The following is a 26,142-nucleotide window of genomic DNA, read 5'->3' as shown; positions in this document are numbered from 1 at the left end:
GCTCTGGCAGCCATGTAGTTAACGCTTTTACTTTTGGCAGTTGTGGTAAAAAGCCTCTAGGATGGATCTGCAAGGAGCCTCAAAGACTGGATCCAGCCTTTAGGGCCAAATGAATTTAACACTCCTGTTATATGTGATAATTCTGTAAACACTCTTCTGCAAAGCTCTAATCAGTGCTTGTTGTCTTCTCTTTCACAAACATGGGAACTTAATTGTTTTAGTTACGAAACCTAACTGTCTGGAACAGTGTGCTGGCTTTTTTGCAAGGTTTTGGAATTGTGTTAAGAAAAAACAGGCATAAAATTGTATAGATTAAAATGTGGAATTAATACAATACTAAGGATGCAAAGAGTATGCCTTTTCAATTAAACACAAGAGGAAATGGAATGAGCCCCAAGGCTTTAACATGTCTCCATTGTCTCAACACCTCCAAAACAGATAATATACTGTCTGTCACTTTACACACATCTTGCACAGTGATCAAGTAGAATTGTGTTCACTATAGCATGAACATTAGTAGTATGAAGATGTTTATATTAAAGGCAAGGTGAAGATATCATTAAAATTCTGTTGCTCATATACTTAGGTCACTTAGCAACTAAAGCTTATGTTAAAGCTTTTGAAATATAATGTTCAGGAGGTAGAAGAGAAGGAAATCTTAGTGTGGCATGAAAAAAAAGTGATGTACCACGCATGCAACTTCTTAAAAATGTTGCTCAGTAAAAATTCTAGATTCTATCACAAATGCTAAAATCTAGGGGAGCTCTTCCTTGCCAACATGTAGTTATGCTTTGTGGATAATCCAAAGCTTTTATATCAAATCTGATGCCCCTCCATCAAAAGTTGAGTCTGAACACACTTGAAACTGCATATTTGTTGTTTGTTTGGAGAAAGGCGGGTCTTTGTTCTCTTTAAATTAAAAATCTGAAACCAGAAGGTACTACAGTACATATTTATATTTACTGTTTCTCAGTAACATTTTGATCTCAATTTAACTCTTCTCCTCCTGCCCCCACCTCTCTGCTCTGAGTTGTGTGAAATTGGCTTTAATATTTAATCTCTTTTAGAGAAACACTTATGTAGAAGACTTGATTGAAGAAGTGGTTGTTGCACCAGAGCAAGTCCTGGAATGGATCAGAAAAGGAGAAAGTAGGATTATTTGGGCCCTTATTTTATATATAGCTGCTCATATATTTATTTTACTAATTACATCAGTATTTTTAAATAATCCATGTTGGCTATTTGTCTCAAGATTATAAACAGTTTATCAGTTCTGCTACTGATAACATTGCAACCTTAATACATTTCAGATGAAAACTGATCTCTGGCTAATGTACATAAGTGTTTTGTGTTTTTTGACAGAAAACCGGCACTATGGAGAAACAAAAATGAATCAACATAGCAGCCGTTCTCATACCATTTTCAGAATGGTACGTGGTTGTCTTAGTTTATTTGCTGTGTGACTAGACTTGTAATAATCTTATGAGACTTATTTTGTTCTGTTTTGTTAGATTATAGAAAGTAGGGAAAGAAGTGATCCTGCCAACACAAACTGTGATGGAGCAGTAATGGTATCTCATTTGGTAAGTTAGACTTAAACTCTGGGAGACTAGGTGGGTATCTAATGTGGGAGTTTACAATTTTCATATTAGGCAAAATATTGAAAATGTCTTGAAAATGAAATACTAGGATCGGTCTCTTAGGTTATGATCCTTCTATGTAAATTAATACAAAAAGCTTCACTGAGGGAAGAATGTTGTTTTAAGACTACAAAACAGATTTTGTACAGACATCTTTCAGATGTGGGTTTTCTCGAAAATTTTCCAATGCCCTAAATAGAGCATGACCTGATTCAGCATGTTTTATTTTACTTGTATTTAGTAAACAAAACTAACAAAGTATCCCCATGTTAATTTTATGCCCGAATAGCCACAAGTATTTGAACTGAAATGTTTGATTAGGAAAAAAATTAAATACAGGACACTTAATGTGGTTTAAATGTTATATTCAAACAAATTCAAAGCTTTGTGGGGAAAAAAATATTTTATTGGAATACTTGTAAAAATTTAAAGACAATACACAATAGCATGTATTTCCCTTAGATTGTTTGTTTAGATTTAAGAAAAAAAACAAAGGCATTGAAAACTGTTGACGCTAATTTTAGCACACCCAAAGAACTGTGCATGATATGCCATGGTTGTCCATTCATCCACTTCAACAGAGTTGAACTCTCTTCCACTGAGGTCATTGCAGCACCTCCAGTTTCACTGTCGTTATCTGTAGAATCGCTTGCACTACTTATTCATTCCATTTCAGAATCAGATTGAGGCAAATCTGATTCAGAACGACTTGAACCATATTCTCTTTTGTTAAAGGATGGTTTTACCAATGAGTCTATGGGCAAGGGCAACTTATCACACTAATTGTGCTTTTGACTGATTCTCCAGAAGCAAGAGATTTTGAGAAATGGAAACAAGCTTAGCGGTACATTCATTTGGTTTTGATTTGATCTGCACAGCCAATTAGGTGAATTCCTAACTTGATTTTTGGTTTGGATGATTATGTGAGTGTATTTACCCTCCTGCTTACAAATCAATAAAACATATATGTGCTCTCTCTCTCTCTCACTTCCTAGGGATAATCACCTGAAAAACATTAGTTACAACTTTGAAACTGCAAAGCTTGCCTAATATTGTATTGGCATCCATTCATTGTTACTAATGAATTTTATGAAACAGTGAATTTTTAGAAATGGAAAATTTCCCATGGGGAAAAATAAAGCACTGTAAAATTTTACGCCCCACATCTCTGACTTCTTTTGGGTCTGTCACCAGCCTTTGATAGCTGCTCACTCTTAGCAGCTAGGTTGTGGTTCCTGACAGTTAGGCCAATAAGTCTTGTTCTTGAGCCCCCTGGTAACTCAGATGCCTATGAGATAAGAGCTGCATGCTAGAAATCATCAAAGAACAGTTGTGAGAAGATGGGGTTTTGTTTTGTTTTTCATGTTATCTTGGATATTTGATTTTTTTTTTTTTTTTTTTTTTTCCCCTAACTACTTGGGTGAGGAGGGAGGGGGATGAAAACAGGTTAAATTCAATGTAAAGGAAGTCAAGCACTTCAAAGCTTAATTGATTTGTCTGAAGACTACCTCATTTAATTTTTAATGAATTTTGCAGAATTTGGTAGATCTGGCAGGCAGTGAAAGAGCTAGGCAAACAGGAGCTGAAGGTAAGTAATTGCTATTACATCTATCATGGTGTTTTCTATAGGGAGCGATATTTTTATATTTATTTAAATGCTGATTCAGATTGACAAACATGGTAATTGTGTTTGTTACTATGAGAGAGGGAGTTAAACAAAGTTCAAAAATAGAGTTCAGATCCCTGTATGGTAGGATGTGGGATAAGAAACAAATAGTTTGGGCATCTTTAGTTTAAAAGCAAAGGGTAAAGGTTTATAAAATAACAAATGATAAACAGTAGTGCTCTATTTATAAGAACAAGGAGATGATTAAAGAAATAGAACAGATAACAAGCAATTGTAATTGACTGGTGAGATTTTAAAGCTGCAAGCTGGGGCCAAAAGCGTAGTACAGTGGGAGAGAGATTATGAAGGAATTCATGATGTGATTCAATGGAATCTGAATTTAAGGGTATCTGACAAAATACAAAACAAAATGGGTTTCTGGTGTGATCTGATATGGAAGTTGCTAAAAACCTAAAATTTTGTTTAACTTTTACTTTCTAATATTAACAGTACAAAAGTACAAATAGACAAAGGTCCAACTTGGTTCTGTTCAATGAAGTACAGAATAAGGACTTCAACAATAGGGCCATGGAAAAACTTGAGAGGGTCCAGAGAAGAGCCACCCGTATGATCAGGGACTTGCAAGGCAAGCCATACGAAGAAAGGCTGAGGGACCTGGGCCTCTAGGCTAAACAAGAGAAGGCTGAGAGGGGACTTGATAGTGGCTTACTGCTATATCAGAGGAGTGCATCAGGAGCTTGGTGAACAACTGTTCACCTGGGCACCCCTGGGGGGAAGACCAGGACCAATGAATATAAACTGGAAGGCCACTTCAGGCTTAAAACCAGGAAAAACTCCTTCACAGTCAGGGTGACCAGACTGTGGAATAAACTCCCTCCAAAGGTGATGCAGTCGCCTACCCTGGAGGTTTTCAAGAGGAGACTGGACAGTCCATCTCACTGGGGTCACTTGACCCCAGTTGTCTCCCTGCCTAGAGCAGGGGGGCTGGACCCGATGATCTGCGAGGTCCCTTCCAGCCCCTAACAATCTATGAATCTATGAAGTAAAATGATGTTGCGTTTCCAGGGCTCCGACTGAAAGAGGGTTGCAACATAAACAGGAGTTTGTTCATCTTGGGACAAGTAATAAAGAAACTCTGTGATGACCCATCTTGGTAAGCATTTATGTTGCATACATGTAGGGAAGAAAGTAATAGTTTTTGAAATTCAGTCTTAATATAGATCCGTACTTAACTTAAAAAAACACAATAATAAGAGATGCCACTTTGACCAAGTAAAGCCTGGCCTAATCTTACCTTTTTTTAGAAACTGCCTTTTGTAGCACAAGAGTGCTTAATGGTTTTATTTTTGTCTATTTGTTTGTTTTTCTTTCCCCTCCTTTCCAACAGCTTTATAAATTATAGAGACAGCAAGCTTACACGAATTCTTCAGAACTCCTTGGGAGGAAATGCTAAGACAGTTATCATTTGTACAGTTACTCCAGTTTCTTTTGATGAAACACTTAGCACTCTTCAGGTAATTGTGTATTTTCCCCCCTCCCTCTCTCCCTTTGTTTTATTCATATATTACTTAATTTTAGTGAGCTAGGGCAGAAAATGTCACGAAGCTGAGTACTATGTTTGTTCATTTAATCTTTCTGGAGGCCCTGAAGAGCACTCTTCCATAATTTGAACTTTCTGGGGTGCCATCCTGCACATCATAATCTAGATAGCATTATCCAGATAGAGTTCCATCTGCCAGACTTAGCTTTTCCTCTTACCTTGTGTTTCAATCTGCATAGCCTGGACAGTTTCCACCTTTCCATTTCCTCTCTTCAAAGATTTGTGAAAGCATAGACCTGTAGTCATAATTACATAGTGTGTAATAAGTGTGTTGCTCAAAAGCATGTGCATGCATGTTCGCTGTGCACAAATACCTACTTTAAAGGACAAAAGCCAAATTTTGAAGTCAAGCACTTCAAAGACTGAAATAAGATTTTCTGTCATTCCCTCTCTTCCATGCTCCCCACCCCCAACCCCTTTGTGCAAGTCTGTTTTATGGCAATATGTTCCACTTTCAAAAAGGATTGTGAGGCAGTCATTGACTCTCGAGGCACTGAGGGGCAGAACTAGCACTTGAAATTTAGTCAGCTTGAAATTTGGGAGACCCTTCTGATATTACTTTTGGAAATAATTCTTTCACTTGCCTCTTGTTTATATTTTCAGTCTGCTTTTGAACAATTCTTTTGTTGTAAAGAATTCAAGCCACAACAAGTCTTGGGATCTTTAACACTACACATTCCTACTTGAGATCTTTTATCTTGTAAATTGGGTGTAGGTGTTTTCACACCTGTTGTGCCCTTAAACCAATCTTACGGCACCCTTGCTGAGAACCACTGTCAAAGTTGGTCCAGTAGAAGATATCACCAAAAAATATTGCTTCTCATGTTTCTTAGACCATCACATTCAAAACAACACTCCAATCCTACATACAGTCTATATCTATCTTTCATTGGACTACTAAAAAACTCCTTGCTTCAAGTTTACCATTACAATTTTTTTTTCTAGTTTGCCAATACAGCAAAAAGAATGAAAAATACCCCTAAAGTCAATGAAGTTCTGGATGATGATGCTCTCTTGAAAAGATACCGCAAAGAAATACTGGACTTAAAAAAGCAGCTGGAAGAAGTGAGTTGGAACACTTTGGGTTCTCTCTATCAACTTTCTTTGGCCATTCTATATAAATACTATATGACAGAGTCCAAAGTTAAAATAAAAACTCAACTAGCTTTCGCAGTGCATTAGTGCAGTCCAAAAGTTGATCCCAGAGTGTGTGTGTGTGTGTGTGTACATCCACAACAGAGTTGCAGGAAGATGCTTACACTTCTAATGACCAAAACTATGCAGTTTACTATTACCACCAGTAATATCACTTTAAGGCTTTGGCTCTTGTCAAAGGAGGTTTTGCTCCAGTCTTATGAAGTGGAAACGTGCTACAGCTGCAGGCAGGTTCAGGCTTCCAGACTGGTAGCAGCCAGCAGCTGTAGCACTCCCTGCCCTCCCCCTGCAGCCCCAACCTGGAAGCTTCCCACCATGTTTGGGCAGCAGTGGATGCAGCTAGCAGGTGCTGGGTCCAGACTGTGGGGGTGGGGCATGCTACAGTTTGGACTCAGGCTGCAGGTGGCAGGGTTGGGGCATGCTAAAGCTGCCAACTGCGATCAGCACAGAAGCTTGAACCCACTCACAGTTGTAGCATGCTCCCACACACCCAGAGCCCTGACCCAGAAGCTGATGGTAGCTGCTGGGTCTGGACGTGGGGGAGGGGCAGGGCATGCTATTGCTGCGGGTGGGTTCATGCGTTCATGTGTGGCAGCCCTGGCTGCCTGGCACCACGTGGCTGCCAGACGCGCTGCCTGCCTGCAGGCCAGATCCATTCACTTACTGGACACCTGTCCACAGGCCACATCCAATCACTTGGCAGGCTGGATCCAGCCCACGGACGATATTTTGTCCATCCCTGCTCTAGAGGGATCTGGTTCACTGCTTTCCCTTTTAAAGCATTTACTGCTGCCACTGATAGATTCAGGATATTGGGCTGGATGGACCACTGCTCTGACCCAGTATGGCACTTAAAATGTGTGTCTATGACTAGTTCTAAGAAGAAATATCCTAAAACAAATTTGGCAAGTCAATTACACATTACTTCAATTGTATTAACAATGGACATGCCTTTCAGAAACTTTTTAACCATTCTTGATGAGGAAATCCATGAGTATCCTTTATTTTAAAGTGAATTGTAGGTAAACTTTGCAGTTTCTTTGCACTCTATAAGCTGTCAAAAGAATTAGAGGAGGAAAGCTTGCATGTTAATATGATATGTTTATGCAAGTAGTTCTTCTAGGAAAACATTATTTACTTTCTATGGTAGGTTTCATCAACAACTCATCTTCATGCTATGGAAAAAGACCAGCTAGCTCAACTGTTAGAAGAAAAAAATTCTCTTCAAAAGGTGCAGGAAGACAAGATACGAAATTTAACTGAAATGCTTGTGACCTCTGCTTCTTTTTCATCAAAACAAGATTTTAAAGTAAGATTGAATAACTGTTCCAAGTCATACAGATGTTTCCCTTGTACTCTGTAGCTGAAAAAGATCTCAGACCATGTCAGGGGTCTGTGTGCACGTGTGTAAAATACAAATTTCTTTCCTTTTTTAAGGCCAAAAGAAAAAGAAGAGTAACCTGGGCCCCAGGCAAAGTAAGTCAGAAGGATAATGTTAACTATCTTACAAGTTTTGAAATGCCAAGCCTGACTGACTACAAAAAACTGAAAACGTCTCTATCGGCATTACCAGATGTGGAAGATTGTAAGTACTGCTCTAAGAGGCTTTAACCAAAAGCTTCATTTAGATCAGCGGTGCTCAATGCTTTTGCCTCATGGGTCACGTGGGCAGTGCCTGGTCTGTCTGTGGACTGAATCCTGCCACTGGGTCTGATCAGAGCACGTGGTGGACGGTGTTGCCCAGTCCTGATCCAGTCACGCACAGTGGGGGCATGGCTCATCCTCAATCTAGCTACAAAGGACTTGGATTTGGCAGCAGGGAAGGGGTGGCAATATTAACTGCCACCACTCCCCCACTACCAAATTTCTCAACCCAGGGTGAATCCTATGGGCCAAGGATTGAGCACCCCTGATTTAGATGATCAGTGGGTACCTTTTAAAACTGAAGACCTAAAGATGAGGCAAGATGGCTGCCAGAGAAACATAACTTTTTACTTAATTTTTGATTACACCTTCCAATACCACTTCAATGCTATATAAACTGAAAATTCCATCCAGGTGTAGGAAAACATTTAATAAGATTTTAATTTTAACTAAAGAGGAATTTGCACACATCTCTTACAACTAAGAGTCTTTTTGGAACAAATGTGAAATGGGTTTTAAAAAAAAATTCTGTTGGAACTATAGCCCAATTTTGTACTCCAGTTTATTCAAGAGCCTATGGTCTGGGTCTTGGGATTACTTTAAAAAAAAAAAAAGGCAGAAAATTCTATATCCTCAAGATGTTTCTCCATTTTCCTGATGAGCTGATTGAAAGGACCACCACTCCAACTGGGCAAACAATTATAACAACCTGTATTTTTCTTTCAGAGAAATCCTTTACTTTCATTTTAACTGTTTAATCCCTAAAGGATTTGGAGAAAAATAAAAGATCCATGGTATCTTCTCCAAGGGAGGTGGTGCTCTCCCCGACCTTGGAGGTCTTTAAGCACCTGGCTGGGGTCATGTGACCCCAGCACTCTTTCCTGCCCAGGGCAAAGGGTCAGACTCCATGATCTACTGAGGTCCCTTCTGACCCTAAAAATCTATGAAATATTGATATACTTATAATGTATTGAGCATAGAAGTTTGGGTTGGAGTTTGGGGGCATGCTTCCAGAATATATGTAGAAGGGTGGCCTAGAAGTTGTAACTTGTATCCAGTGAGCAGTATCTATAACATATTTATCCACTAATTGGTTACAAATGAGTAGAATCCTTTTTTACAAGAAAACAAGCAACCCTAGGATAAAAACTGCTTTTTTTGCCTTTGGTTCTTAAACACATTTTTTTTTCTTCCCCACCCCCCCCACCCTCCAGCTACGCTTTCAGAATATTCTGAATGTGACTTCCAAAGTCTGCCTACTCCTGATTCCATAGTAGAAGTGGAGTGGACTTCTGGACAAAATATGGACTGGGTAATGTTTGAAGATTTGAGAATTCAATACAAATTTTTTTGGTCATTTTAGGTATATATAATATTGTATCGGATCTGACCATGCCCACCTCTGTGCCCAGAGGTCAAATAGCCCTGCATCTAAACCTTAACCAACAGAGTATAGGTCTAAAACCTTTGACCTTTTAATTAATTACAACTTTAAAATCCTGTGTTAAGGATTGTACCGTTGTTTTCCCCTTGCATTAATGATGACATTAGCTATCTATAGGATGGCACTGTGGGGAGAGAATCAATTTAAGCTGTGCTCCACCTCTGGCTACTTCAGAAGATGGTGTGCTATTTTTAAAAAAGTAAGCTACCATTTTGCTTGGGTATCTACTTTTTAACAACTGAAAGCAACGTTTTTCCCCCTAGAGTCAAGACTTTGCAGAATCCATCCAACTTTGTGAAACTCTAGCACTGGAAAAGGTACACAAACTCACTGTTTCCCTAGAAACTGCTGGAGTGCAAATCAATCTATAATATACATATGTTATTGTATCTTCTTTCTAGGATATTGCTGTAAATGAAGCAAATGTCCTGCAAGCTAGCTTTGACAATCTGGTCTTAGAAAATGAGCAACTGAAGCAGGAGATAAGTGAACTGAAAGTAAAACTAAAAGAAAAGATAGAAACTGATGAATTTGAGGAACTGGAAAAACAAATGCAAAAAGACCATGAGGTAAGATCTTGAAACATTAAGTTGAAACTTGGTAAAGCTTCTCTGGAAAACAAAGTAAAGCATGTGTTCAGAAGTATATTTTAAAAAAACCAGTAAGGAATTGCTATTGAATGTAATTTAGGTAAGATTAAATGACTACTTGAGAGGGTCAGACTGCTTGAGGAGTTTTAAAATTCAGATTACTAAAGCCACTGAGTATGATTTAGCATACATAAACTCAGGATTTCACTTAAACGAAACCTGACCTGAATTAAAGAATAAACTTTTTGATGCGTCATTAAGTTTAGTAATGTCCCTTGGTAAAAGTGTGTAGGTTGTAGCTGTGTTGGTCTAAGGACATATCAGATTTACCCAAAGAACTGTCTCTGCCTATCTTTTATTAGACCAGCTAAGTAGTTTGAGAAAATTTTCTGTGCAAGCTTTCAGGTTTAAAAACACTTAGACTGAGGAAGCATCTGCAGTTGGTGTGCTCTTCCTATTCATTCCATCCAGGAAAGCTGTTTTTCCAATTCATAGCAAGAATGAAAATATCAAATGAGCTATTCTGAAGATCAGTCCTCTAATTGTTGCTCACTACCAGTAGTTAACTTCTAAGTGAACCTTTTGTCAGCTTTCTACGAGGTCTATTTTGAATATTAAAAGCAGACATGCTATCAATTTTAGTTCTAGATATTTATTTAAATTAATCATTTGTAGCACAGTGGGAGGGTGAATACTAGACTGCTCATAGGCAGTGGGCATGTCTACACAAAACATTTACTGAGGAATTGCCTAATTAGCTCCTCAGGAAACATCTCTGGGTCTACACATTCAGTGCTATTAGGACAGAGTAGACTAATTTACTCTGTAGCAGGATAATATTTGTTAAATACAAGTACTTTCCTACATCGGTTTTTTTGTTGTTTTGGTTTTTTACTCCGCAGCAACACATGTAGGTGCTGACAGGGCTGACTGCCAGCTAACCCCATAGTGGACCGAGTCGGAGCAGCCCTGGGCTGGCAGGCTGAACTGCAGTGCTCCCTGACAGCCAGGGCTGCTCTGACCCTGCTCAGTGTGCTGTGGTCCTGGGTGCACATTCAAACATAGCACCCAGGATCAATGAACTCTGGCACAATAAGCTCTGGAACTTATTGCTGCACATTAATAGCATATGTATATGCTCTCAGTAAAGCTTTTCCCCCAAAGATGCTGAAGTAAATTTATTTAAATAAATTGTCAAACCAAGTACAAACTTACAATATTGTATGGGGTGAGAGGGTGCAAAAGGAAAGTCTTCAGACTTTTAAAAAAAATTTCTGCAGCCTTTAGCAACAGTTGTATAGGGCTTATGGGGTGAAACTAGTCTTTACTTTCACCTTCTAAGCAAGTTGAGTGAAATGCAAAAAGTTAATTACAGAGCTAAATTTAACAAACCTTAGGTTTGCATAATTTTACAAGATGCATTATCAAGATAAAGTAACTCGCTCCAGAAAGGAACCGTGATTTTGTTTTTCCAAGTAACTTATCTCAAAGGAGAGTATGGAGCAATCTAATTGTGCTGCTTTCCATTGTGGCCTATGCATCTCCTTTGACTACAAGATAAGCCATTTAAGCCCATCTGCATCAATGTGAAGTCAGTGGCACTTCTACATCAGCCCTGTGCCTCTGCACCTTTTGGCACTCACATTTTAAAGGTAGGCACTTTAGCTCTGATACAGACTCCCTCAAACTGTTCTAATTGGTAATATGAATTAAGACTGCTTACCAGTCTAAGGACTAGACTGTAGGTTAAGGGATAGTCTTGAGCAAAAGGAAGGTGAGTTATACCATCCCTTTAGTAATAAAGGAAAACATTGTGACTTGGAGGTATGTTTAACATTCTTTTCCTGATTGACCCAGGCAAGTAATATAATGCTGGCTTATTGGCAGTAGATTACCTAGTGGGTCCCTAGCTGTTTTGCCTGTTCTCCCTAAGGAACTAGGGGTGGAAACAGAAGTGGCTTTTGTGCTGCCATAACTTTTTTATGGCAGCACAAAGGTCAAGCAAACAGATGTCCATATCCCTTGTTGCACTACAAATGCTCTAAATTTGTGCACATGACAAATGTTATAAGTTTGCTGTTTTATTGTGATAGAAGTCTGTTAAGTTTTATGGTGGAAAACTGCAGTCAGCCTGGATCTCCCTGTGCTCTCCAGCCACCCCAGGGAGACGCTCCAGGGGCTTTATGGTCCCTGAACCATTGAACCCTGGGAATTCCCATTCTTGCAGTGGGTATCGGGGGCCCTGATCCTGCATCAGGAGCACCTGTCTGGGTTCCCCCGTTTGGGATTCCCCATGCTTCTGTAGACACTTTTTGTTGCAGTTCTGGGGCTGTACCAAAGTGGTGACAGGGACCCAGAATGTCATACTTGTTCTGGGGTGCTCCTGGGGCTTATGGTCTCAGTTTGACGCTGTTGGAGTCCTGGAGCTGGAACTGCCAGTCAGCTGATTGGTGGTCTCAGCCCTGGGACTGTACCAGGACTAGCTTTGCCTGCTTAAATATGTTCCTGTCTTGCAAAGATGTGCCCCAGGGACACACTTCACCCTTTGTCCCACAGGATCAATGGGCAGGACATCAACCAAAATGCATGTCATCCATTGAAGCAGTTTAGCTGTGCTGAGATGGCTGATCCACTTCATTTGGCAGTGACTATTTTACACCCTAAAGGTTTGGAGCTAAGACTCTATCCATTAACCTGCTTAATCCATGAACTGGCTAGCAAGCAAGTAACCAAAGTACTGTGCCCAGACCAAGACTCAGGAGTCTTCTCTACAGCTATTTTAAATCAATATTCAAAATTTCTAAGGTTATGTTCCTCCTGGTGTTGGTACTTTCCAATTTTAGCTGTCAGTTAATCTGAAATTGACATCTAAAAAGATCTCACTTGTAGATGACCTTGAAGGGGGGGTGGGGATTGTTTTTTGTGCAAACTGAAAAAATGCAGCATGTGTTGCTCTCTTAAATGTTTGTAAGGATTATACTTTTTTCCTGAGAGAGTGCTTCATGAAGTGTAGGATTCTGTAACTGAGAATTTATTTGCTTTGTGAGACCCTGAAGATGAACAAGTTTCCCGCTATCACCTCCTCAGTGAGTGTCATAACAGTTTAGTTATGCGTCACTCTTAAGCCTCTAAAACTGTGGACAAATATAACATTTGAAACATTTCAAACCACTTTGAAACTTTTCAATAGGCATGCAATTAGATGTATACACTTGATAAAATGCGCCAGAAGTGGGCAAAGCATGACAAAAATAGGGTGCAGTTACTAGTCTGGAAAGTTTACTTTTGGAGCACTTTTTGGAATGCTGTGTACAAGTTTCCCACAATATAGTGCTCTTCCAGTGCCCCATGGGAGGGATCCGTGCACCCCGGTTGGGCACTGCAGCTCCCAGTGCTTGCCAACACTGAGATTTACCATTTCAAAACCTGGCACACTGAAACATTTCAAATGTTGCATCTATCTGCGCCCCAAATGACATCAGGAATGCTGAAATTACATGTGACAATCTTGCTATACTGTGACCTCTGCAACCATTCTTTTGTCTTGCATATGGAATTTTGGTACCTTTTTAACTAGGCATTTTGTTAAAGCTATAATATAATTTGGAAAGTGAGTCTGGGGGAGAGGCACTTCTTAACTGTAGAAATGCACATCTTAATCTTCTTCTCACTTTTTTCATTTTAAAAAAAGTTCCTTGATTTATCCTCAGAATCATCCTGTTACCCGCAAATTTGCCAACTCCTTATTCTTGCTCGTAAATTGATGACTTCATAGTTCATAACTAGTGAACTACTTGAATTAGTTTTATGAATGGAGTTTCCCACAATTTTTGCGAGGAATCACCTGAAAAAAAAAATGTAAAAGTTTACTGGAATGCAAAGAAAGCACAGCAATCTCTGCAGCCATAGAGCATATTGTTTGAGAGAGCTACTGAGAAACTGAGCTAGTAACGGACTTAGTGAAGGTGTCAGTTAAGAAAGCAAAAGTGTTTCTTTCATTTCAGTACCATCTTTTAAGCCAGATGCAATGCTGCAGTCTGAAGATGAACAATTTTGCCCCTCAGCCAATCAATGAGCAGGGTTGCTGTCCCCTTTCCCCCAGCCAACCAACAGTGAAGAGGTGGGGGCTCACCATGACAAGACTGTGAAGTCAGCTCTGTGCTGCAAGTGGCTCACAAAAATCCTTAGTCTCACCATGATTTAGGTTACATTACTCACTGAGCACCTAGAAAGCATAGTTCTAATTTTAAAGGACTGAATTCTGCTAAGCTTCTCTCATGATGATTCTGTTGCATATTTCTGGAGTGTGGCATACGTAAGTTTATGATAAATTGTGTGGCTTTTCTCTGCTTAAAAATGATATAATGATTTGTTTGTTAACTACATAGAAAATATCATTTTTTCCCTACCCTACCCTTGTCCTTGCTGGGAAAGCAAAGTAGATCTTGCTTTATTTTCATGGTAGTGGGTGCTTTCTAACATCCTCTGCACTTTTTGCTTCAATTGCTCCACAGATACAACTAATGCATGAAATTACCAACTTAAAGAGTATAGTTGCAAATGCTGAAGTGTACAATGAAGAGCTTGAGGTGAGCTTTTATTTGATGCTCTTGCACATACATGTGGCACTCTCTCTTCTTAAGAGGCTGGAAGCTCTCTGGATCTGAATACCTTTCTTCTACTTACTTTTGTGTAAAGCTTTATAACTAATTTTGTTCTCATTGGCAAAACCAAATTGGGTATCTGGATCTTGTAACTACTTGCACTGTATTTCTTTAACTCCTGCAGGCTGAACTAAAATCAAAATTGGAACAGTTTAAAAGAAAAGAAAGCAAAATACAGAATTTAGAAAAACAAGTGGAAGAACTACAAAAGTCAGGGATAGAAAAAAAGGAAGAGTCTCTTTCACTGGTGAGTTTGAGTTCTCTGGGTTCCTATGCACATGTGCAGAGCCTGCACTAAAATTGAGCACGTCAGAGCAGAGTCACTTAATTGAGTCTCTGGGAGCACACAAACTGATGCACTCCGGCAGCCTTCTGCATTGCATATCGGTATCACTGCACATCTCCGCACTGAAAAAGTAGCAGCGGTGTGCTTTGAAATAAAACACGTTTGAACTTTAGTTCAAAACATCCCATCGCCATTTTTTTTTCAGCTTGGGGATGCATAGTGACACCGATAAATGTGACACGTAGGCACTTTAGTGTGTCTTGCTAATTAAAGTGATCTGCGCCACATACCACACCACATATAAAAATGCTCACTGACTTTTAGAGTTAACTTGGTTCAGAAAGACTTTATATTTTTTTTCTTTTTCTTTCTTCTTGTCAAGTCTTAATGATTATACAAATCCAATCATATTTTCCTAAATAAATCCAACAATAATGCACTTTTGGAGGGTGGTACAAAATATGCTTCCTGATGCACACACTATATCAAAGTGTATTAAAAAGGCAGTTTTTTAAGGTCCAGCTTTCTGAGAAGCTTCTGCTACTATGGGTCTTAAAACAAATTCTCTAGGACTCTTTCTAACCAGCATGGTAGTTGCTTTGGCTGCAAAGAAAGCGGGAGAAGCTAACACAAATGTGTTGCCATGCTATCATTTGATTAATATTTCTCTTGTTTTTCAGGGAGATTCTGATAAACTAACTGATGAAATTCAGCAGTTAAATAAGTCTCTCATTGACACTAAAACTGTAGCCCTGGATGCCAAGAAGGAATCTGCGTTTCTTAGGAGTGAAAATTTAGAGCTAAAAGAGAGAATGGCAAGTAATTATTTCAGCCTTAATGATATTCATATAGCTGTAAAACACTTTGCAAGCCAATTGAACAGGCAACCCAAGAAGAAAGTCTCTTCTTAATTTCATTCTTATTTTGTAGTTGATAGTGTCTTGGGGGGAGTGGGTTGGGGGTGAAATGAAGGGAAGATGGCAGCTTTTTCCATTTCATCTAGATAGTCATTCCACATGTGGGAACAACATGAAAGAGCAAAAGAACGGGACTGACAAAAGAAAAGTATATGATACTAAGGCTGGCTTTATTATAAGAGGTAATAAAACCCTTGAGGAGGTGGTCAGAGGTGTGTAGGCTGTTGCTGAATTACACAGACTTGAAAAAGAAAAAAGACTAGATCAGGAGGGATCAGCACAGGCATGGGCAAAATATGGGCTGGATTTGGCCTGCCAAGGGATTTTGTCCAGCTTGCAGTGGGTCCCTTGGCCCCGCTGGGCCCAGGTGTGGAGGGCTCTCCAAGTCATCCCTCCACCCTGAGATGTGCATCAAGGCTGGGGTGTGGCAGCTGGACTCGCTTCCTGGCAGCCTCCACAGCAGAAGCTCCTTCCAGCTGCCACTACCAGTCTCTGCTGTTGCTACCAGTCTCTGCTGCCGCTGCTGGACCTAGCCCTGCTGCCTGAGCCCCCTGGCCCGTCCACCCTACATCCACTGCCAGGGGTGCTGGACAGGGCAAGTGGGCAGGGTCTCCATAGAGACCAGCCTGCAACTCATGTAAGCAAAGCATGCGGATGAGTGGATGGGATGGGGCCACAGGCTGGTGGGGAGCAGCATCTGGGAGCAAGATGGGTGGATGATTTTTTAGTTTTGCTGACAAGAAGCTTGAAAGAGATTCTCTTGCTGTTAGCCAGTTTAATTTGTTTCAGTGCAGGCGATTTAAGATATTCCTTTTTTTCCTTATAGAATGAAGTTTTAAATAATTACAAGCAAATGGAGAAGGAGGTTCAACTGTATCAAAGTCAACTAGAAGCAGGAAAAGTTAGCTACAAGAAAATGCAAGCAGACCTGCAAAGAGAGCTGCAGTCAGCTTTTCAAGAAAACACAAAGCTGAATTCAATCTTGGAGGGCAAAGTTCCAAACGGTACTGTTACACCTAACAAATACTCACAACTACTTTACAAATCCCTACTGCGTTGCAGTATTTTGATAGGCCAGCCCATGTATCCATAGTCTACTTTCCTTGGAAAGGGAAGAAAATGTGAGCTCTCTTTTTGGGAGCCCCCAGTACTTTTGGGACATACTAGTTGCTTTAAACATGTTAGCGGAGTTCTCCAAACAGCATCATACAAACCTATATCTTGTACGCTATAACAAATAGTCAAGCAAGTCAAGCTTACCTAGTAGAAATTGTCCTACAAATAGCTTGGGTTTCATCTAAGCAAATAATGACAAATGAATAATCAGCAATGTGATCTCTTATTTCTCCACAAATATCACTTTTTAATTAGTTAAGTCCATCTTGGCAAAGATGGTATTCACACATATGGCTTAGGCATCTGAGCCATGAAGCAGAGCTATATTCCCCATTCTTCCCCACACCTGCAATTGTTGCTTTCATTAATCCTTTAATTGTTCAACATTTCAGAATTGCTTTCTCTTGTGGAATTGGAAAGAGAGGCAGCTGGTTTGAAAACAGAATTGAATAAAGCATTAGAAGAAAATGTATGTCTACAGAAAGAAGTAGATTCATTATCAGAATTCAGATCTCTTCCAGATAAAGTTAAGATGCTGCAGAAAGAGGTAAAATGAAAAATGGGAGGTAGGCCAGAGTGTTTTCCTATGTACAAGTTTCTAATCATGACTTTTTTGTTAGTGAAATCTGTAAGAGAGAAGTAACGGGTAAACTACAGATGTGCTCTAAAAATATTTTGAACTGTTAACATCTGCCAGTCACTTTAGTACCCAGTGACATGAGTATATACAACTTTCTAGTGGGCTAAGACAAAATGTACTTTGGAAGTTTCTTACCGTTCTATAAGCTTAGAAAACTAGTTATTGAATAGCCAGCCATTCTGTCCAACCATGCAAATTAACCACTTAAAACAGAAATCCATCTGATAACTAACTGTAACAGGCTGGCTGCTCCCTGTTCCCACCCCCCGCCCTCAACCATGCTGGTGTACCTCACTCCCAACTTGCAGCCCCCACACCCACAGTGCCTTCCCCAAGGCCTGCTGGTGGGGCCCCCAGCTGCCCCTGCCCCACTTGAACTGGAGCATGGTAGCTGTCACGTCAGGCTCCGGCTCATGTGGGCGGTAGCAGAGTGAGCTGGAGGGGAGGGGAATGGGGGGGGCCTGTGGCAGTCCCCACCCTGGGCTGGGGCTACCACACCGTCGTGCAGGCAGTCTGGTTACAGCCTCTTCCACTCCCTAAGCAGCATCTCCTAGCCACCCCACCCCTGCAAGCATCCAGCCCGGCCTTGCAGCTCCCTCTCCCCTCCTCCTCGCACTCTGCCCTGCCGCAGTCTTGGCGCTTTCCCAGGATCAATGTTTCTCAACCTTCAGCTCACGACCCTCAAACCTTCTTGCAACCCACTTGTGGGTTGCAACCCACAGGTTGAGAAACACTGATTTAAATAATCAATATCTAATTTCTGAAATGTCAATTTATCAAGTCCTTTTGTGTTTCTGAAGAAGCTGTCTTGATGACCTGATTCAAAGATTGCTAATAGGGGTTGTCCCTCAGCAGAGACCACTCCAAGTTAAGGTTAAATTAATGTTTGGAGCTGATATATATTACTTACCTTACCTATATCATTTGGCAAGGGACTTGCCCCAACTTGAGGAATCGCTTGAAGTTCTAGGAAAGAATTTCGAGGCAGGTGTACACTCCTAAGTTTCATTCTCCTATTTGCCAACCCTCCCCTCCCCCCCGTTCTGAGATTTTTCCCTAAGTACAATGGGGGTTTATAGCAACTGAGCTAAAAATATGATAATTCTTCACATTCCTTCGCCTTTTGACTTTGCATGTAGGCAGGTTACTACATAGATACTGCAGTGCCCTCAAAATTTGACATTCCTTTTATTCATGTTCCATTCGTAGATGCTTGAGAAATCAGATGAGCTGTGCTTACTAAAATCAGAAAGAGAGAAACTGGTTTCTGAAGTAGCTGACAAAGAAACCCAACTTAAAGGTATGAGTGAAGAAATCAGAAACTCAAAACAAGCCCTAGAAGCTGCCCAACTAAAATATGATCAGGAGTATATAGAATTTAAACACTGCCATGAAGAACTTGAGCAAAAATGCTTGGCTGCATCTGAAGAAAATGAGCAAATGAAACTTCAAGTAGAACATCTAGCTAATGACACGCAAAAGCATAAAACAGCTTTGGATGATGTGAGATTAGAGGTTAGTGCCTTCACTCTTTGTATGTAATAACCATAAGGCTAGTGGTTCTTTTTCAGAAATTGTCATGAAACTATTCTAAGGAAATCTCATTTTCCTCTAACTTCTACTGAAGTCATTAAAAGTGGCATTGTCTTAACCCCTTGCAAGATTAAGCCTCTAATTTTAGATTTAGCTTTTGCAAAATCTGATTGATGGAGACTAGTTTCCTCTATAGATAAAATGTTTGTATTGCAAAAAATTATGCAATTTAAAAAAAAGATTTCTGCCAAAGCAGCTGTTAATAGATGACATAACAATGATTCATAAGATGATATGCTATACACGTTTGATGCAGCAAAAATTGAATGACCCATATTTTTCTATTTGCCATTATTATATATCTTGGATTTTTTGCTACTGCTAAAAAAACAAAAACCCAAAAATAGAGATTCTTGACTTCACAAAAAATTTGATTTCAATTCCTCACTTAGATTGAATATGAATGCATCCTTTAAAGTTTTTGTGTCTCAGGTGACGATATCAGCTAATGCATTTCTTCCCTCATTTAAGCAAATAGTGAGCTATGAAAAATTGTGCATGCAGTATCTCTTGCCACTAACTTTCAGTGCTTGGGATTTTTTTAAATAAGCTCTCTAGGAAAATGCAAGAATTACAAGAAAAGACAGCAGAGCAGGAACAACTTTGTGGTGTTAAAGAAGAACTGGAACAAGCACAGCAATGGTTGTATGAAATGGAGCAGCTCAAAGAGCAGTTAAAGATCAGTGAATCTAGAATGGAGGCCAAGGAGGTAGAAGGCCAGACAATTGTTCAGAAACTCCATGAAAGTCGAGAAGAAATAAGAGCGGTTATCCAGGATAGAGATGAACTGAAGCAAAAATACGATTCTCTTCAAACTGAGATGGACCAACTCAGAGAAGATATAAAGGAGACGGTTACAATGGTAAGAAACTGGTCTGGATTTAAAATTGGGGGTTATGTGACACTGGGACACTTTTTATAGTGTCTAAATTATAACATTGTTTATTTTTTCAATATGACATGTTCTAAAAGACTAGTTCATAATGTGGTAATGAGCTCAAAAAAATTTTTGTTATATCCTTGTCTTGTGCTAAAGAACATCCTGGCACATGAAGAACTGAGAGATGCACAGAGTTCTCTCAAACAGTACCAGCAGAACATTAAAGAGTTGGAGGAAGGTCTCTTAAAGAAAAGATCAGAGATTGTGAATGTTCAAGAGTCTCTTCAGGCAACTATTGGTGAGCTGGAGCTGAAGGTATGATGTTGCCAAGTAATGGGAGGCTAAATATAATTGGCCCATTTCCTTAGAGTTGTGAAATCCTAAAACTGATAGTCCACAGAGGGTTACCTTGGATGCCAGTCGGTCTTACCTCGGTCCTAGGTAAGCTTTTTGAGAGAGTTATCCTGGCGCATGTCCGCGAGGGGCCAGCAGGGGAGATTATGCTTAGGAGCAACCAACACAGGTTCAGTAGAGGCAGGTCCTGTCAGACCAACGTGGTGGCCTTGTATGACCAGGTCACAAAATCCTTAGAAGCAGGTGTAGCAGTGGACGTAGCCTTTCTGGACTTCAGGAAGGCCTTCAACACTGTCTCTCACCCCATTCTCATTAAAAAACTAGGGGGCTAAGCGTCAACACCTACACAGTCAAATGGGTCACTAGTTGGCTGGAGGGCCGCACCCAGAGTGGTGGTGGACGGGTCATTTTTGACCTGGAGGAATGTGGGCAACAGGTTTCCGCAGGGCTCGGTCCTTGGGCCTGCACTGTTCAACATCTTCATCAGCGACTTGGACAAGGGTGTAAAAAAGCACCCTGTTCAAATTCGCAGACGGCACTAAGATGTGAGAAGTGGGCATGCCAGAAGGGAGGAATAGGCTGCAACCCTAGACAGGTTACAGGGTGGGCAGATGAGAACAGGATGGGTTTCAACACTGACAAGTGCAAGGTACTGCACCTGGGGAGGAAGAACCAGCAGCATACCTACAGGCTGGGGAACTCCCTTCTTGTCAGTACAGAGGCAGAAAAGGAGTCATTGATGCCAAAATGAGCCAACAATGTGGGGAAGCAGTCGGGAAGGCCAACCGTACCTTGTCGTGCATCCACAGATGCATCTCAAGCAAGTCCAAGGAGGCAATCCTCCCCCTCTATGCAACACTGGTCAGGCCGCAGTTGGAGTACTGCGTCCAGTTCTGGGCGCTGCACTTCAGGAGGGATGTGGACAACATGGAGAGGGTCCAAAGGAGGGCCACCTGCATGATCAGGGGTCAGCAGGGCAGGCCTTACAAGGAGAGGCTAAGGGACCTGAACCTGTTCAGCCTAAACAAGAGAAGCCTGAGGGGGGGACCTAGTGACAGTTTACAAACTAGTCAGGGGGGACCAGCAGGCACTGGGGGAGTCCCTGTTCCCCCGAGCACTACCAGGAGTGACAAGAAATAATGGTCGCAAGCTGGCAGAGGGTAGATTCAGACTAGACATCAGGAGGTGCTATTTTGCTGTCAGGGTGGCTAGGATTTGGAACCAACTTCCAAGCGAAGTGGTGTTGGCTCCTACCCTGGGGGTCTTTAAAAGGAGGCTGGATGAACACCTTGCCGGGGTTGTTTGACCCCAGTACTCTTCCCTGCCATGGCAGGGGGTCAGACTTGATGGTCTGCTCATGTCCCTTCCAACCCTACCAACTATGAAACGAATGATAGTTAAATACAAAGGGAGTGCTTGAGACATTCTAGTCACTTTGTTTTGCCACCTGATATCAGTAAAGGAGTTCTAAGAGCTCTTCCTCAGTCAGTGGTCACACGTGGTTATTCCTACCAAGCTACCAAGTATGCTCTTCTAATACGTTCTTGATCTACAGAGATGTCTTACAGCTTTGCCCTTTCAGAAACTTTCCTGCCTCTGTTTTCACTGTAAAAGATATTAGGGAGATTCCCTTGCCAGATGCACTCCTCTCTAGGGACAAGTCATAAAATCATAGAAAATAAGGGTTGGAAGGGCCTCAAGAGGTCATCTAGTCCTACCGGAACCATCCCCAACTTAATCATCCAAGCCAAGGCTTTGTCTACTCAAATCTTAAAAAACTCCAAGGATGGAGATTCCACAACCTCCCTGGGTAGCCTGTTTCAGTGCTTTACTACCCTCCTAGTAAGAGTTTTTCCTAATATTTAAGTTAAACTTCCCTTACTGCAGCTTTGAGACCATTGCTTCTTGTTCTGTCATCGCCACCACTGAGAACAGATGAGCTCTATTCTCTTTGGAACTACCCTTTAGGTAGTTGAAGGCTGCTGTTAAATCCCCTCTGTCTTCTCTTCTCCAGATTTAAATAAACCCAGTTCCTAGTACTAGTGCATGAGATTGTTCTGTCTTAAGTACTGGACTTTGCACTTGTCCTTATTGAACCTCATGAGATTTTTTGATCCAATTTGTTGAGGTCTCTCTCAATCTTAGCCCTACCCTCCAGTATATCTACTACTCCTCCCCCCACCCCCAGCTTGGTATCTTCTGCAGACTTGCTGTGGGTTTACTCCATCCCATCTTCTAGGTCATTGATCAAGATCTTGAACAAAACTGGCCCCAGGACCAACCCCTGGGGTAGTCAACTTGATACCAGCTGCCAGTTAGACATCAAGCCACTGATTACTACCCTCTGAGCCCAACAATCCATCCAGTTTTGTCTCCACCTTTATAGTCTGTTCATCCACCCTGTACTTCCTTAGCTTGCTTGCAAGAATGTTGTAGGAAACCATATCAAAAGCCTTGCTAAATTCAAGGTATATCACTGTTCTCCCTGCATCTAGAAAGCCAGTCATCTCATCATAGAAGGCAATAAGGTTGGTCAGGCATGACTTGCTTTTGGTGAATCCATACTGGCTGTTCCTAATCACCTTAGGTCCAGAGAGGTGATACTCCCCCTCTACGTGACATTGGTCTGGCCTCATTTGGAGTACCATGTCCAGTCCTGGGCACTGCATTTTAAGAAGGATGTGGCCTGTCTCAAGAGGGTTCAGAGGAGGGCCACCTGCTTGGTTGGAGGGCAACAGGGCAGGCTCTATGAGGAGAGGCTGAGGGACCTGAACCTGTTCAGTCTCAGCAAACGGAGCCTTGCTAGTCTTCCTGCACATCAGAATAGTTCATTCCTGTGCCCTCAGTAAGACTTATTTAAAATACAGCCAGTAATCCTGGACTCCTTTCGCCCTCGGGTGAGACTGACCCAACCACCCCCCCACCCCCACCCGGAGATGCTGCCCATCAGTTCCCTGAGGGAATCAGTCTACTTTTCTGAAGTTCAGGGTCCTTACTTTGCTACTCCTTCGCTTTGCTTTGCTCAGGTTCCTAAGCTCTATTATCTCATGGTCGCTGCTGCCTAAGTTGCCATCCACTACTGCATTCCCCATCAGTGCTCTGTAAGCAGCAGGTTGAAAAGAGCATAGCCTCTAGTTGGCCTCTCCAACACTTACACCAGGAAGTTGTCTCCAACATTGTTCAAGAACTTTCTGAATTTTCTGTGCACTGCTGTATTGCCTTCCCAGAAGGTAAATTTGAAGTCAGTGGAGCTGACCCAAATTGAGGCTTCAATAGGTGAGGTCATAGAGGAAATTGAACTAAACAGTAGTAAATCATCAAGACCTGATGTCATTCATGAAGGAGCTCCGATTTGGAAATAGTCAAAGTCCTAACTGCAGTATGCAACCTGTTATTAAAAATAGCCTGAGTACTATAGGACTGCACAGTTGCCAATGTCTCCTTCATATTTGAGAGACTCTGAAGAGGTAAACAGTAGGGTCCCCTAGGGATCTGAGAGACTAGTGCTGTTCAACACTGATACTCACCCTTTTCCCAGATCATTTATGAAAAGTGGTCAAATTTGCAGATGACACAAAATCATTAAAAATGGTAAAGACCAAGGTGGACTGAGAAACTACAGAAGACTCTAACACTATTGAGCAAATGGGCATTTAGATAGTAGATAAGTGAGAAATGGTGCATGTGGGCAAAAATAACCCAAGCTATACCTACACTGTGATGGGCTGTACACTAGCTGTTATCAGACATGAAAGAGATTTGGAAGTCATTGTGGACAGTTCATTAAAAACATCAGCTCAGTGCTCAGCAGCTGTCAAATAGGCAAATAGTATTAGGGATTATTAAGAAGGGAACTGTAAACAAGATTGAAAGTATCATTATGCTCCTTTATAAATTCATGCTACATCCCCACATTGAGCCCTGTGGCTAATTCTGGTCCCCATACCTCAAGAAGGATATAGAAGAACTAGAGAAGGTCCAGAGAAGATCAAGAAGGATTAATGGAGGGGCTTCCATATGAGGGGAGGCTAAGGAGATTTAGAAAAGAGATGCTTGAAGGGGGACATAAGGATTTACAAAATAAATGGTGAAGAAAAAGTAAATGGGGATTTATTATTTACTATCTCATGGCAAGAACTAGGTGGGGGTCACAAAGTGAAAGTTGTACGTAGTAAGTTTAGAACAAAAGCAATTTTTTCACATAGTATATAGAGATTGTGGATAGACTTGTCCATAGAGGTTGGACAAGTTCTTGGAGGAAAGGGGCATCTACAGCTATTGATCATGGGAGTTAGGGGTACAGCCTCTGAATTAGAACTTTAGACCTTAAATGCTGGAGGCTGCAAGTGAGAGAGGAACAATGCGGGGAACCCTAGTCATACCCTATTCACTCCCCCTATCAGCCTCCATTCTCTCCCACTGTACAACAGGACATTGGGCAAGATGAACATATGGTCTGACCCAGTAGATGGCAGTTCTTAGGTTTTTATGATATCTAGGTATTCTACCACTACTGTTGTTTGTGGTGTTTGGCAATTGACTGAGTGTATTGGCAAGTTGAATGTGGAAATGAGGCTCCAGGCTCTCTACAGTTACCAAATGTACATCCTAAACTTCTTACTTGGGGCTAGGTAGATGTACATATTGCCCTCCCCAGTATTTTTATGGCAGTGGCAAGTAGTAAGAGAATTTTCTCTTTGCAGTATTTTGAGGAGCACAGGAAGGGGAGAAGGATGATATTGGTATATCTTCCCACAAACTCCTAAAATAAGGGTACAGCAGGAGAGCTCACAGCAAACTAACAAGCTTTGTGTGAAGTTGCTTGAGTGGACAGCAAATAGCCCAGTCTTGCTATGGAGAACTGACAATATTTAAAAAGCCAAGCTTTGGTATTTTGGAGTAGGCCTATTATAACCAACCTCCTGCTGTAGCTTGAAGATTTTAGTTTAGTGCAATTTTAGCTAAAGTAAAAATATTGCAGAGGGCATCACTAGTCAAAGTAAAGGAGAGCAGATGATATTGAAAAGAGGAGAGGGATCCTGCATTCATTGGTTTCAAAATTTCTCCCTTGAAGTTGAATGTCATCAAATTTGTTTCATTTGTGTTTTGGTTTTGGCTATGTGCTTTAGTCCATGTTATTTCTGTAAATCTCGTCTCCTGTAGGTAATGCATCTTACTGAAGAGCTAAAACAGGTCAGTTCAGAGAGAAACCAACTAACTGAAGAAATAAATACTAAAAGCAAGGAAGAAAATGACCAACTTCAGTTGCTAAAGGAACAAGTCTTGTCTGTCACTGGGGAAAACACAACACTTCAGGAAAAATTGGAGGGTTTATTGCTAGAGAAGGAACCATGTAAAGAATGCTCTTCTCCGGTAATTATTTTCTGTTGTCAAACTACGTAAAATACAAATAATAATCTTTCGACTGAAGTAAGAATGCAGTTTAAAACCCCTTGGGGGGGGGGGGGGGGGGGGGGGGGGAAATGTATTTGGGAACAGTTAACACTACAGTTCTCAACTGTTGGAAGCTCCTAGCTGTCAAATTCAGTTTAACATATCCTAGCTAAATGCTATATTTCATCTTCCTCAGGAATGAGGATTTCCTAATGCAAGTAATACAATAATGGAATGAGTTGGCTTGCAGAGATGCAGCTCCCATGTGCAATAGCTAAATAAAGTTGCTTGACTTACTAAAACCTATATTTCACTGGGAATGCATGAAGAAGGCTTGGTAATGGGATATAAAGATGTTGACTATCTTTAGTAGACCTGGTTGCATCTCTTGAAAATTCAGTTGCTAGTTGTGATGCTAAAAAAATAAATATGGAGGCTTCAAAGGGCATACTGTTGAAAATAACTCAACTACTTAGGTTCCTTGAAGAATTTTTAGAACCTTTAAAGATAAACCATTCTCATTGCTCACCTTGCCTAAATGAAGAAAAAAAATGAGTAGTAAACAATATTGCATCTATCCTGGTCAGTCTTCCTTGGA

General features: G+C 40.9%; 1 protein-coding gene and 1 long non-coding RNA gene across 4 annotated transcripts in view; one reads left to right on the top strand and one right to left on the bottom strand.

Annotated features, from left to right (window-relative positions):
* Positions 1–26,142, top strand: part of CENPE (centromere protein E) — a 73,343-nt gene that overhangs the window by 7,489 nt on the left and 39,712 nt on the right. Inside the window, exons 6-26 of one of the 3 annotated variants that reach the window (XM_059722349.1) lie at positions 1,068–1,149; positions 1,363–1,430; positions 1,512–1,583; positions 3,177–3,228; positions 4,333–4,420; positions 4,655–4,781; positions 5,813–5,932; positions 7,173–7,331; positions 7,460–7,607; positions 8,881–8,978; positions 9,374–9,427; positions 9,512–9,679; positions 14,215–14,289; positions 14,489–14,611; positions 15,331–15,465; positions 16,394–16,571; positions 17,076–17,230; positions 18,533–18,838; positions 19,467–19,778; positions 19,953–20,111; positions 25,314–25,523. In XM_059722349.1, coding sequence (XP_059578332.1) covers positions 1,068–1,149; positions 1,363–1,430; positions 1,512–1,583; positions 3,177–3,228; positions 4,333–4,420; positions 4,655–4,781; positions 5,813–5,932; positions 7,173–7,331; positions 7,460–7,607; positions 8,881–8,978; positions 9,374–9,427; positions 9,512–9,679; positions 14,215–14,289; positions 14,489–14,611; positions 15,331–15,465; positions 16,394–16,571; positions 17,076–17,230; positions 18,533–18,838; positions 19,467–19,778; positions 19,953–20,111; positions 25,314–25,523 — 2,889 coding nt within the window. The remainder of the gene's footprint in view (positions 1–1,067; positions 1,150–1,362; positions 1,431–1,511; positions 1,584–3,176; positions 3,229–4,332; positions 4,421–4,654; positions 4,782–5,812; positions 5,933–7,172; positions 7,332–7,459; positions 7,608–8,880; positions 8,979–9,373; positions 9,428–9,511; positions 9,680–14,214; positions 14,290–14,488; positions 14,612–15,330; positions 15,466–16,393; positions 16,572–17,075; positions 17,231–18,532; positions 18,839–19,466; positions 19,779–19,952; positions 20,112–25,313; positions 25,524–26,142) is intronic. The other 2 variants (XM_059722350.1, XM_059722351.1) reach the window with 2 other exon arrangements.
* LOC109283319 (uncharacterized) lies at positions 939–5,179 on the bottom strand. Its single transcript, XR_002090428.2, has 2 exons — positions 5,026–5,179; positions 939–1,124 (listed from the first exon to the last, which is right to left on the bottom strand). It is a non-coding gene; the product is annotated as an uncharacterized LOC109283319 (long non-coding RNA).

The sequence above is a fragment of the Alligator mississippiensis genome, chromosome 2, assembly GCF_030867095.1.
Source record: "Alligator mississippiensis isolate rAllMis1 chromosome 2, rAllMis1, whole genome shotgun sequence".
NCBI lineage: Eukaryota > Metazoa > Chordata > Crocodylia > Alligatoridae > Alligator > Alligator mississippiensis.
The sequence above is the reverse complement of the archived record's forward strand: the minus strand, read 5'-3'. Positions and strand labels throughout refer to the sequence as shown.